The 12,678-nt window shown below is 42.8% G+C and overlaps 2 protein-coding genes across 2 annotated transcripts in view; one reads left to right on the top strand and one right to left on the bottom strand.

Annotated features, from left to right (window-relative positions):
• Positions 1–5,187, top strand: part of pole (polymerase (DNA directed), epsilon) — a 36,983-nt gene extending 31,796 nt beyond the window's left edge. Inside the window, exons 38-48 of the mRNA XM_036935548.1 lie at positions 435–639; positions 854–1,027; positions 1,340–1,465; positions 1,869–2,001; positions 2,156–2,354; positions 2,506–2,637; positions 2,956–3,149; positions 3,413–3,613; positions 3,997–4,122; positions 4,363–4,452; positions 4,588–5,187. Of these exons, the coding sequence (XP_036791443.1) occupies positions 435–639; positions 854–1,027; positions 1,340–1,465; positions 1,869–2,001; positions 2,156–2,354; positions 2,506–2,637; positions 2,956–3,149; positions 3,413–3,613; positions 3,997–4,122; positions 4,363–4,452; positions 4,588–4,707 (1,700 nt within the window). The 3' untranslated portion in view covers positions 4,708–5,187. The remainder of the gene's footprint in view (positions 1–434; positions 640–853; positions 1,028–1,339; positions 1,466–1,868; positions 2,002–2,155; positions 2,355–2,505; positions 2,638–2,955; positions 3,150–3,412; positions 3,614–3,996; positions 4,123–4,362; positions 4,453–4,587) is intronic.
• Positions 5,188–7,764: 2,577 nt separating this feature from the next.
• Positions 7,765–12,576, bottom strand: p2rx2 (purinergic receptor P2X, ligand-gated ion channel, 2). Its single transcript, XM_021620984.2, has 12 exons — positions 12,379–12,576; positions 11,460–11,595; positions 11,063–11,134; positions 10,714–10,789; positions 10,504–10,600; positions 10,294–10,374; positions 10,027–10,174; positions 9,570–9,700; positions 9,200–9,290; positions 9,001–9,066; positions 8,814–8,891; positions 7,765–8,368 (listed from the first exon to the last, which is right to left on the bottom strand). Exons 1-12 carry the CDS (start codon positions 12,516–12,518, stop codon positions 8,264–8,266), a joined length of 1,221 nt encoding a protein of 406 aa, XP_021476659.2. The 5' UTR covers positions 12,519–12,576; the 3' UTR covers positions 7,765–8,263.
• Positions 12,577–12,678: the final 102 nt, after the last annotated feature.

Below are 12,678 nucleotides of genomic sequence, written 5' to 3'. Positions count from 1 at the left end.
CAATGTCAACGGAGTGGGTGATGGAGTGGCTCACTCACACAGCGTCGAAACCCGGGACAGGCAGATACTTTCAGATGTTGTCATAGCAGGAATTCATATAGTTCACATTACCGATGACCAAAGAATGGTTTTAGGGACGTTGTGTAGCATAATCACACAAACATAACTGACAAATGCAAAATTGAAGAAAGAGATAGGAAAATGATGTTGCCTGTAATTATTGGGGTTATCATCCCTGCTCTAATACAAACATTATGGACAACACTGACACATTGAAGTAGCCCCAACCATTGTCTTGTAGTTAGGAATTAATCAGCTGTACATAGCAACCAGTGATGCGGTACATTTTAAAACAACTTCATTGGGAACAAATGGAAATATGCTTTCAACTAGTTTTCAACCTGCTTTCCCCTGTCGTTCTACTGTGTTTTCAGTGTGTGTGGAGCTGGACCTGCAGAGTTTGGCTGTCAACACCATCCTGCAGTCGCAGCATGTCAACGACATGGAGGGAGGAGCCAGCCTGGGCGTCAGCTTTGACGTCATCCAGCAAGCCTCGCTGGAGGAAATGATGTCGGGGAACCAGGGCGCCAGTGCCGTGGCCAGCTACGACGAGACCGCCCTCTGCTCCAACACCTTCAGGTGACCGCTTCGTAATAACATGCAACCACTGCCGCCGACACCTCGAAACACCCCAGATCCCTCAAGCAACCCGTTTCGCCTCTAAACTAACTAGCCTGCGTGTTGTTGTTTTTTTGCTGATTTTTACAACGTTTCCTTGCACTGTAGCCCAGCACAGGTTAAAATAATGTACTTTTATATATCAAGTTTGATTTGATGTATTGTCTGCGAGCAGGATCCTGAAGAGCATGGTGGTTGGCTGGGTGCGGGAGATCACGCGGTACCACAACGTCTACGCCGACAACCAGGTGATGCACTTCTACCGCTGGCTGCGCTCGCCCAGCTCGCTGCTTTACGACCCGGCGCTGCACCGCACCCTACACAACATGATGAAGAAGGTATTCCTCCAGTAAGTGACACTGCCCAACACACACAACCCTACTTGGCCCTTGGTTGTTTCCATTGGAGTCAACTGTAGACATTTCAAATGCAGCTTTATCTGGGGGGGGGGGGGGGGGTGATGACGACATGATCAGAATTCTTATTGTTGGTATCATTTTATGTGATTGGACACAACAATTTATTTTTGTCCCAACTTTGAAAATTTAGAAATAACAATTTTACTCAAATTGTATTAATGTATTCTAATTCTAAACGGTCTGTCGTCATGTATTGACGTTGGATGCCTTGATGAATGGCTCTCTCTGCTCTCCTATCTCAGGCTGGTGGCAGAGTTCAAGCGGCTGGGCTCCACCGTGGTGTACGGGAACTTTAACCGCATCCTCCTTTGCACTAAGAAGCGGCGGATTGACGACGCCATCGGCTACGTGGAGTACATCACCAACAGGTTGGGTTAGCTAACCTACCCGTAGGGCAGGCCCGGCGTCGTCCCTGGTTAGGGGAGGGTTTGGTCGTCACTGTAAAATAATAATTTTGCTGTCTATCAAACATTTCTAGACCTAATAAACAAACAGCGCTCGTAAATCAGTGATGCGTGGTTAGAGAGTGAGTGCAAGCCCTGTTTAGTTTGTTGTTTAATAAATTCAGAGCTAGATCGCATGGGGTGAAGGTTTGTGGAAATTAGTCGTCACCTTTTTTTGATTTCATGCAGCCAAGCATACCGTCACCCTATGGGTTCAAGCACTAACCATAAATTAGTAGGCAAGGTTTTGTTTTATGAACTTTTTTTTTTTTTCCAACTTGTTCTGACTGAGGTTGTTTTTAAAAAAAATAATAATAATCTTCCTCAGCATTCACTCGCGGGAAATCTTCCACTCCCTCTCCATCTCCTTCTCCCGCTGCTGGGAGTTCCTTATGTGGATGGATCTGGCCAACTATGGAGGCGTGAAGGGCAAACTGCCCTCCAGCGTCCTGTATGGAGAGGTACCTTCTAGTTCTACTTCTGCTAAATATGTGTATGCGACCAGTACAATTTAATTTCACATTTAACGGATGTGTGTGTTGTTTTTCCTATGTCTCATAACCAATGAAAATATTTGGGGTTGAAATGACACTCACTACCTACATTGACTTTCAGAACGGGACAGCCCAGAAGAAGGGGAAGGAGAATGGTGAGGAGGGCAGCGAGGACGAGGAGGAACCTGACGAGGAGGAGGAGGAGGATGGAGCCAGAGAGGTGGATGACGTGGAGGAGCTGATCGAGAGCAGCTGGAACATCATGCAGTATCTGCCTCAGACCGCCTCCTGTCAGAAATACTTCCTCATGATCATCTCCGGTAGGCCAGCGCACTATCGCAAGCATCGTCATCATTAGCCTAGCACGTGTACAGTGTTTGATCCAGAATGAAGTTGGAGGGGGTCCGTGGGCACAGCTCCCTGATTTCCTGTGCTCGTCTGTCTTTTACCATGTCTCCTCTTTCCTCTCAGCCTATATTGCTGCCATCTACCACAGCATGCGGGAGGAGCTAAGACGCAATGCCCCGGGAGCCACGCCCATTAAGAGGCGGGGCGGAAGCCAGACTTCCCAGCAGGCAGCAGGAGATTCCACAGCACTTCCCGGTAAGTAACGAGAGAGCGGCACCACAACCATACGCAGACATAAACAAAGTTATTTTGGTGTGAAAACAGAGGAGTGACCACCACGGGTGTCTAAGGTGATCTGGTTTGTGTCTAATCTCCAAATAGCTTTTACATTGCTGTCCACCACTTACTTCCTGTGACTACTAGACAGCTACATTGTTCGATAGTCTCCCCTAGCTGGCTTACACTGGACAACCCAGCAATACCTGACTATTAGCCAGCTATAACCTTCAATAGTCTCCCCACCTATCCAGTCTAGCAGTCTACAGATGAAAATAAGCTGTCTCTCCTCCACAGGTATGATCTCCTTCTCTCAAGAGTATGTGTCCAGCGAGCTGACCCAGAACTTCTTCACCATCACCCAGAAGATCCAGAAGAAGGTGACAGGCACCCGGAGCGTGACCCAGCCCTCGGAAATGTTCCCCGTCCTGCCTGGCTCCCACCTGCCTCTCAGCAACCCAGCCCTGGAATTCATCAAATACGTCTGCCAGGTCAGTGACTGGGAACCAGGGTCATATTTATTAGTGCACACCGTAGCAAAGCATTTTTGCAATGAAAATGTATAATTTCTTATTGGGTAAATTCAGGTAGTCCCTCCCAGTTTCAACCCGTTTTGCTTCCGTTTTGTGCCTAGTGAATTCACGCCAGAGTTGTATTCATTAGTGCACACTGTTTCAAAACGGAAAACAAAAATGAGCATTTCAGTTCTGTTTTCTTCCGTTTGGTGCCTAATGAACACAACCTTCCCCTGTAGGTCCTCTCCCTGGATGCCAACATAGTGAACCAGGTGAACAAGCTGAAGAGGGACCTGTTGCGTCTGGTAGATGTGGGTGAGTTCTCGGAGGAAGCCCAGTTCCGCGACCCCTGCAACTCTTACATCCTGCCCGAGGTCATCTGCCACCACTGCAACTTCTGCCGCGACCTCGACCTTTGCAAGGACCCCTCGGTGGCACAGGTCAGTGCCCCCCCCCTACAGCTCATCCAATCCGATTTTATGATTTTTAAACACTGATACTGATTATTGGAGGACCAAAAAAAGCCGATACCGATTAATCGGCCGAATTATTATTATTATTATTATTATTATTATTAATATTATTAATATTATTATTATTTGTGTGTGTATACTTATATACATACATACACACACATATATATGTATGTGTGTGTAATAATGACAATTACAACAATACTGAATTAACACTTTTTTATTTTAATATAATTCAAATTAAATTGATTTTGTCTCAAGTAATGAAACATGTTCAATTTGGTTTAAATTGTGTGTGTGTGTGTGCTCCTTCGTGTTCACTATGTAAATCATCTGTTCGGTGCTCACAGGACGGCTCTGTTTTGCCCCAGTGGTTCTGCTCCAACTGCCAGACCCAGTATGAGACTGAGTCCATTGAGATGGCCCTGGTGGAGGCCTTGCAGAAGAAACTCATGAGCTACACTCTGCAGGACCTGGTGAGGAAACACAACCTCATATCTGACGCATCCTTTGGGATTCATATGACCTGGGTCGTGTTCATTAAGGAAAGCGACATAATACGTTTTCAAAAGGAGAAGTTCAGGTAGTCCCTGCCTGTTTCTTCAGTTTGGTGCCTAATGAACACAACCCAGGTTCACTACTTAGTAACTACTGTTTTCAGGAATTGTGACCGTGTCTCACTGGGAAGTAAAAACGTGCCTTGCGTTCCCTTGCAGGCTTGTGCCAAGTGTAAAGGAGTGAAGGAGGCCAACATGCCTCTTTACTGCACTTGTGCAGGAGACTTTGAACTCACCTTCCCCACCAAGGTTTGTGCTCCTCCAACCCATGTGTCCCTAGCCGTGTTAAAACGATGTGCCACCCACTATAATATCTTAAATTCAAAGGTTATGAACCATTGTGTTTTCTCGGATATGTAAAGGTCTCCTCTTCTCCATCCACAGAGTTTCTCAGAGCAGATCAAAGTGTTCCGGAACATCGCCGCACACTACAACATGAACTTCCTGGAAGAGACCATTGACTGGCTACTGGTCATGAGTCCACAAATAAGCCAGTCTAGATGATGAGCCATAGTCTGAGTCTGTGAGCTAAAACTGGCTTTTGTGGCTGTATCTGGAGATCCTGTCAGTTACCAGGGTTGTGTTCATTAGAGCACACCGCAGGCTTTTTCTTATTGGACAAATTCACCCAGATGTCACCTGCTTGGAGATATTTAAATGCAGAATGGACAGAATGGGAATATTGCTCACTTTGAGACAGAGCTTTGATGTGACAATAAATTATGATAATGCATCTTTATTCCTCTATGCTTTTCTATACTGTAGCTGTAAAAACAACATAAACATACATTTCTTGACCACCCAAGTACTGGAAATGTAAATGAGTTGTCAATCAGCTTTCCAGTCTCAATGCGAAATTGTAGATATGGTGTTTTGACTTTGTATAGGAATGCTTATTGATGAGAGAAATTATAGGCCTCTGGTCAAGGGTTTCATATTGTCTTAATATTTTTGTCAATAAATATTTTTTTGTAATGAGTACACAATGGACAGTTTCTTTCAATGCACATTTTCTGAAAGCAGAGTTTGTGAGATCCTCTATCAGTCCCGTTTATCAGTTTCTGTTTACATGGACACATCTGAAATCAGGCTACCTGATGACGCTGATAAATGCAGGAAATCGGCACTCATAATAAACGTTCTTCCACAGCGAACATGTTATCTTTTTGGGAAGCATATTTTATTCTTAATTCGGGCAAGTGAAGTGAACTACTTCGTATACATTGTTGTTCCGAACTCACTTCACTCACACTAAAGAGGGAGGCTCTCGTCCGGTGCTGGCATATGCGCAGATCAAATATACCGCTGGAACGCCGATTTTAAGTTGATTACTTGTCCTAATAATTCAAAAGATTGCTCAGAAAACCAGGTGTTATAATCGGCGTATGCTTATTTGATTTTGACCTTACGCCGATTTAAAATAAACCGAGTAAAGTGTTGACATGACAATTGCATACTCTGCAATAATCTGTTTAATATCGAATTATTAATGCGCATTTAAACACTCATTGAGTGCTGCTGCCCAGATCAGGAAACCCCACCATTCCTAAACATAATATGGTGACTCTCCTTCCTCTGTAATTGGATGCGAATGTGGCTCAGAGGAATAGTCAGAGTTTTTATTTAATGGAGATTAAAATACAATTATGTGGGGTGGACACAGGGATTGAACCCTAGTCTTCGGGGTCATAGACAATTAGGAGAGATCCATTAGATGTGAGTTTCAGTGTAACCAGAACGAACACAAGGCTATCGGAGCCTGCTGCTCCAATACCAACGTTGTATCATTACTATACTGCTGATATTGTGAGGATGATTTGCCTGGAATTGAAATGCCAGTTTAGTGCAGAAATGCTTGGCTTTAGCATTTGTTGGTTTAGCCTATCTGGAGTGAGGATGATGAGGAAGAGGGCACATTCATCCCTGGCTCCCTTTGTTGTCATCTGTAAAGAAAACATCTACTCGTTATGGCATATCCCAGTCTAGATCAAAAATTATGTTAAGCCATCTACCTCCATCACGATAACCTCATTGTTCCAGAGAACTCACTTTGCTGATGGGCATCTTTCTCAGACCAGTAATCTAATTTCACATCTACACTGGAGCTGAGTCTCACAATTAGATTGGTTGCATTGGGTTGGTTCCCTGCCGACCGACAGTTTGTTTTAAACGATGGAGTGAAATACAGAGCTCAAGATATTTACGATTTCACTTTTTACGCTTCGTTTTCCTATGGAATGTTGCAGGGGGGGGGGGGGGGGGGGGGAATGCCAATGCAATTGAACGGAGAAGGGTGTCTCCTTTGAATGTTCCAAAATGAAATAAATATAGAACTCATTGCATTAAAACAGCATTAATAGCATTGTCTTGCTTTTTCTTGTTGCGTCCATGGTATCTGACTCTGTGTGTTCATATCACCTAGTTCCAAAGTGTCATTGTGGCTGTCGACAGACAACAGCAATCCATCGACTGCGTAAGACACTGATCCATTAGACCTCAGACGTCAGTCCTTTTCACTATCGATGTTTCTATTACTCTCCACGAGTCCAGATGGATGTCCCACAATCTTGTTATAGAAACCATTTTGTGGGAAATGTCATCATTATTTGATTACTCTCTCTGAGCTCTGAGTGTAGCTCTCCTCTTGGACCTCTGTGCCTTTTTATTCCCGTATATGCTCAGCATCAGTAATCTACATGAACATTGAAGGAGGCAATCTGAGTCCCAGAGAATATTGTCTCCCTGAATATAGTTTACTGTGTCATCTTGTTTGATTGATCCAATTATTAAAAGTCATGATTAATTGCAACATTTACCTGGAGCTTAACGCTGCAGATAGCACTGCTGGGTTATTTGAAAAGTCCTAGACAATCGATCAATATTATAATAATACTTTTAGCAATGATGTTTATCTTTAATTCATAATCTGTAGAAACGATAGGAATAAAAATGTTCTGAACTTTTGTGAAGTATCACAGCACAGTTGGTAAAATATATGGCAAATAGAAATCCAATATGAATGGCGTTAAGAGAGAGAGATGGGAGGAGTTGAATGGAGCTGGTTGGGACAAATAAGAAGACAACTCATGTAAAATATACTGTGTCTGTAAAATGTATATAGGTTCAGAACTGTTGTGGAATAGCAGTTAATAAAAATATATGGCAAAATCAAAAATCAAACTGGATGGACACCAGAAATAGATGTTAGAGGAAGGCCTGGACTAAAAACAAACTAAATATAACTATTGTAAAATAGATTGTGTCCGTAAAATGTATATAGTATGTATAAGTTGGAAGTAGAAGCCTAGGTGTTCTTGTTTATTAGTTTACTCCAATTAGGGGAGGGGTGGTAGGTTTTGTGGGAAATAAAGGAAAATGTATTTTAAAAATATGTCTGTGTGTGTATATATGTATATATGTATATGTGTGTGTGTATATATATACTACAATGGTCAGCCTTTTGAAATGCATAGTTCTGTGTTTTCAAACCAGAAAAATCCTGTTTTCTTATTCCTTCCAATCTGACATGTATATGATTGACTGGCAGAAATCACGTTACAAGTTGGTTAGACATTTATTGTTATGTTTGCATATATAGATTACAGTATACAGTTATTGACTTGGTTCGGGTTAGACTGTGGAAAGAGGGTTCTCAGTAAAAATTTCCTCCAACATGTTTAGCTGATTGCTGTAAATGATTTGGTTTATTTTTCTTGTGTTCAATTCAAACAATTTGCAATCATTTGAGATTGGGTTTAACAGTATAATTTCAGTCCCTGTCAATTGAACTGGACATGGAATTTATTTATTGGTGTATAATTCAATTCCTGAACCAACAGGAATTGACATGGAATTGACACTAACCCATCAAGTCTTGGCTGTCTTTCAGTTCAATTCCGCAGAGGTGGACCCGTCAGAGGCCTTTCTGCGGACGTCTGAGACCGATTGGGGGAAAGGCCGTCCTGTCTGTCTGTCTGTGTGTCTGTCCGTCCAACAGTCAGGTGTCTGAGGAATAGCATCCTCCATGCATGTGGCCAAATAGCACTGTAGCAGCAGGACATCACAGGGCCACTCCCTCTGACAGGTCTGAGTGGTTGGAGCCATAGCTGATGGTGAATTCTGTGGGAACTGTGAGGAGCTGGCCGGGGCTGGGAACTTTACTGTCCTGAAGAAATATACAGTCAGAATAGCATAACATTACTTTAGACCAGGGTTTCCCAAACTCGGTCCTGGGGGCCCCCTAGGTGCATGTTTTGGTTTTTGCCCTAGCACTACACTATTCAAATAATCAAAGCTTGATGATAAGTTGGTTATTTGAATCAGCTGTATAGTGCTGGGGAAAAAAACAAAACGTGCACCCAGGATGGGCCCCAGGACTGAGTTCAGGAAACCACGCTAGAACAATATTAACACACAGGTAGGGACTAAGGCTAAACTATTACAATATTATATGAATACTTTTACACAATACGCACACTTTTACACACTACCATATTCTTTGGGAACTAAATGACCTAACTGGGTGTGCAATGATAAGTGCTATAGCAGAAAATGGTTAGCAAAAGAAAATATGATCATGAATGCATGGAATCAACTTGTTATTGTCTTACATCATCAAACTTTCTGTCACTGTAGATATCGTTCTTGTCAATGAACGTGAGCATGATCCAGTCACAGATAATGGAACACTGGAATGAAGAAAAGTAATATATCAATGAATAACTAGGAGATGGTAGGAAACTGGTACAAACAGACGACATCCACACATACCACGGGAGTGCTGAGAATCAAACTCACTATTCCAACAGATGTCATGGCTGTCACTGTGTTGATGATAGTTGGGATGATGCTGAATCGTCCAGCCTGGAGAGGAAGTATTGCAGAAAATGAGATTGACAGAGTCCATATCGCTCTATGTCACCGAGTAATCGTTCTTAACAACTGGTTAATGGTTAATGGAGTACTGATGAAGGATGTTGAAGAAGGAACTTCATACGTGTCCATGAACTATGACGTCCAGACGAATCCCGAAGGCCTTGATAAGTGTCCGGAACTCTTCTCCGTCCTTACTGTAATACTTGGCAAACCTAGACCATTTTACAAGTCAAGACCTGTATGCCTCTTCATAACCAAGTTACAGCAGAGATCGTCTTAAACGTTACAGTAGGTCATGTCAATGAGATGGCAATAGTAAAGACATGATCGTATGCACTAGGCACCAAACCGAAGAAAATGGACTAAAACAGAGAGAAACCAATCTGGCGAATAAGACACACGTTTCCTGGTTTCTGTTGCGAAACATTTTGCTATCGTGTGCACTAATGAATACAACCCAGGCGTTCACAAGATGCTATGAAGAGGCTCACCTGAAGTTGTAGCCAGAGCTGGGCAGGTTCTTCCGAAGATCCAGGCGACGGAAGGAGTACGTGGGGGTACACTCTGAGGGGTCCAGATCAAGGTCACACTTCCAGTTGATGAACACTCCAATCACTCCCCCCTGACAGGACACAATTGATGAGCTGTCTAACTGAACCATTACAGCCGCTCTATCCAACACATCTTCTCATTCCTCCTTAATGTGGATTGTTTCTATTAGTTTTGATTGCCATTATCTATTTAGCTACTTATTTCCATGATCTGTAAACACCGTCTGATTTTGAAACATCACACACGCACACATATTGTTAGAGACGCTAGACTGAGATCATGTGTTCTGTCGTTCATGTGAGCCCCGAATAATAAGGGTTCTCTATGCTTAATATGATTTGTAAAATGGGATATACAGTGTCACTGTCTGGATGTAGATTGCGGGTGTAAACGTACAGTCCTGCAGAGCTCGCTGAACTTCTCCCTGGCCTGTTCTGCGATATAGCCCAGCCGGAAGATGGGGCAGTAGGGGTGTTCCTTCTCATTGTAATGACACTTATTCAGATATTTCTGCCCATTTCGTTTGTTTGGTTTGATGTTTCCTCTGCGAAAGAGATAAGAGAGAATTGCTTGCAGAAACAGTTGAGGCTGCATATTAACAGGGAAACAGTTCCCTTTACAGCCGTGCGTGCGTGTGGGTTGTTGAGGGGGTTCATACTATACCTCAGCACTTTAAATTTGGGGAAATGGATGGCATTCTTGATGTAAACAGTGAAATTGATGGCCTCTGCCAATGCCGGCTCCCTGAAGGCCACAACAACAGATTTCTCTTTATTTTGTGATTTTACAAGTGACTTATTCCAGACTAGGCAGACAGTCATTTTGTTTGTGACTGCTTACTATCTAAAATGTCATATTGATATTGACCCTCACCATATTGCAGCATAGTCCTCAATAGGACACCAGGTCTGAATCTCACAGGTCTTGAAAGCCTGGTTGTAGTAGGGAACACAGCGCCCAGTTCTCTGTCCTACAGGAAACACATCAGACTGAATGCATTAGCTGGACCATCTACTGACAGACAGATTCATAGAAGTGGCTTAGTGGGACTTTTCACTTAGTTTCCTCTTTTTCAGTCCGTACCATTGCCATCAAAGTTCACTTCCCTTGAGGTGCAGTCAGCATCCTTTGAGCAGTTGGCACTGGGAACAGTGAAATGCTAAGAAAAGAGGAAAGTATCATTGTTTAGACATTATCAGCTTTTCCCAGCTGTCCTGCTGTGGGGTGGTAGTGGTAATGATATATCACATTATCTTACAGAGCTTTTCCTGGAGACAGTGCGAGATGCAATAGTAGAGTATGGAGCGAGGCACACAACTTAATTTAAAGCCCTAGAATTGATCCATGTAAAATGACTGTAGTATTTTTTTATTGAGTTGGTTTTTTTTGGGTTTCAGGAGAACACGTGTGGACAATGGTTGAGACCTCTCACCTCAGCACACGTGCCTTGCCTCTGATTGTGTGTGACCTCTCGTCTCAGTATTGTGCTGATCACGTCACCGCCCTAGAGGTGAAATGCCACAGGGAAAAAAGTACAGCACACAATGGTAACTAATCACATAGGCTACATGTAGAAAACATACAGTATAGCTACATATTGCATCATCTTTTTGACACCTATTTTTACCTATGATCCTTGCTTGATGAATAGAGACAAACGTGCATGTTCAGGATCGACTGCATTGCAGTCGGTGACCGCAGACGGACTGATCTACAAATCATCGTGTTTCCTGACGGACTCATTATTATTTGTAAATCAGTCCGTTTTCTTAATCAGTGATCGTGCGACTGAGCAAAATGTACAGTACCAGTCAAAAGTGTGGGCTCACCTCTGAGGGTCGGACGTATTCCACCATGTCCAGGATGTGGTCACCCTGCAGGGCTGTGCCTTTCATCTTAGTGTAGACTGAGCTCTCTGGCCTCGTCTCACTGTCCTGATAGGCTTTCTGACTGATAAAGACATACCTGTAGAAGGGTGATATGACAGCCACAGAGTACCTTCTGTTCTGTGGACAAATCTAGTCTTTCCAAGTGACTTGAATTGCACTTTAATGCACGCCCACACTTGCGCTTATTCAGACAATAAAGATCTCAGTTCATTTCTTTTGGGCTTCGTGACATACTGATGACTTTGAGGCATACTTAAACATTTGAAACTTGATTTTAAATGTTTGTAAAAGCTGAGATTTGATGTTTATGAGTAGACAGACACAAATCTCTGTCAAGGACCATCAGGAAAATGAAAATCGATGAAAATTGGTCAATTTGGATCACATTACACAATGATGGCCAGCGAGACTACAGTTGTCCGTCTTGACCACAGCAATCGTTATGTGCTTACCATCAATTATGCTGTATATTTGTTTGGAGATTTGATTGCGAGTGAAAGGCATTTCCTCACCACAAAGTGGCTATTCTCAGCAAATGATTCATTTCACATCACAGTGTTATGGGTAGTATAGCTATTGAAAGCAAAAAATATGGGTCCACTGACAGAACATTTGATCTGAGCTTGAAAATCAACCAATGTTTTTGTTTAAGTTATCATTCTTTACTTCTTATGCTTTCCAATACCGGACTTAACATTGCCTTGTTAGGCACAGTATCTGCAATATCCAAGGCAGGTCATGGATAATGCAACATAAATACTCAATCACAACAACAAGAAACAGGATAGTTACACACCAAGACAATACCATTTCAAATGGTATATTTTTATGCATGCATAAACAGGAGGCCAGTACTTACCAGATGAAATAGGTGATCACAAGAAATTGAACCCCCCTATATATGACTCCAAGTTTTTTGTTTTTAACCACCATTACCTTGGGGGTCTCATAGTCCCAGAAACCAAGAAAATAATCCTTAATAAACTCAAGCAGTCCCATTGTGATTTCTGAGTTTATTAGCTGTCTGTTCAGATATGAGGTCCTGAGTGACTTGTTCCCAGATACTTCCAAGTTTATGTAATGAGTCAGAGTCAGTCTCACTCTGTCTCTGTCTCGCATTCTCTCTCTCTCTCTCTCTCTCTCTCTCTCTCTCTCTCTC

Source organism: Oncorhynchus mykiss, chromosome 11 (assembly GCF_013265735.2).
Source record: "Oncorhynchus mykiss isolate Arlee chromosome 11, USDA_OmykA_1.1, whole genome shotgun sequence".
NCBI lineage: Eukaryota > Metazoa > Chordata > Actinopteri > Salmoniformes > Salmonidae > Oncorhynchus > Oncorhynchus mykiss.
The sequence above is the reverse complement of the archived record's forward strand: the minus strand, read 5'-3'. Positions and strand labels throughout refer to the sequence as shown.

What these genes read in the sequence shown, in the direction of transcription:
- p2rx2 (XM_021620984.2), bottom strand. Translation starts at nt 12,518, where the DNA reads ATGGGACTGCTTGAGTTTATTAAGGATTATTTTCTTGGTTTCTGGGAC. An exon ending in GGCAAGGCACGTGTGCTGAG is followed by an intron (nt 10,790 to 11,062) that starts GTGAGAGGTCTC and finishes CTCTTTTCTTAG; the next exon opens with CATTTCACTGTTCCCAGTGC. An exon ending in AGTGAACTTTGATGGCAATG is followed by an intron (nt 10,601 to 10,713) that starts GTACGGACTGAA and finishes TGTTTCCTGTAG; the next exon opens with GACAGAGAACTGGGCGCTGT.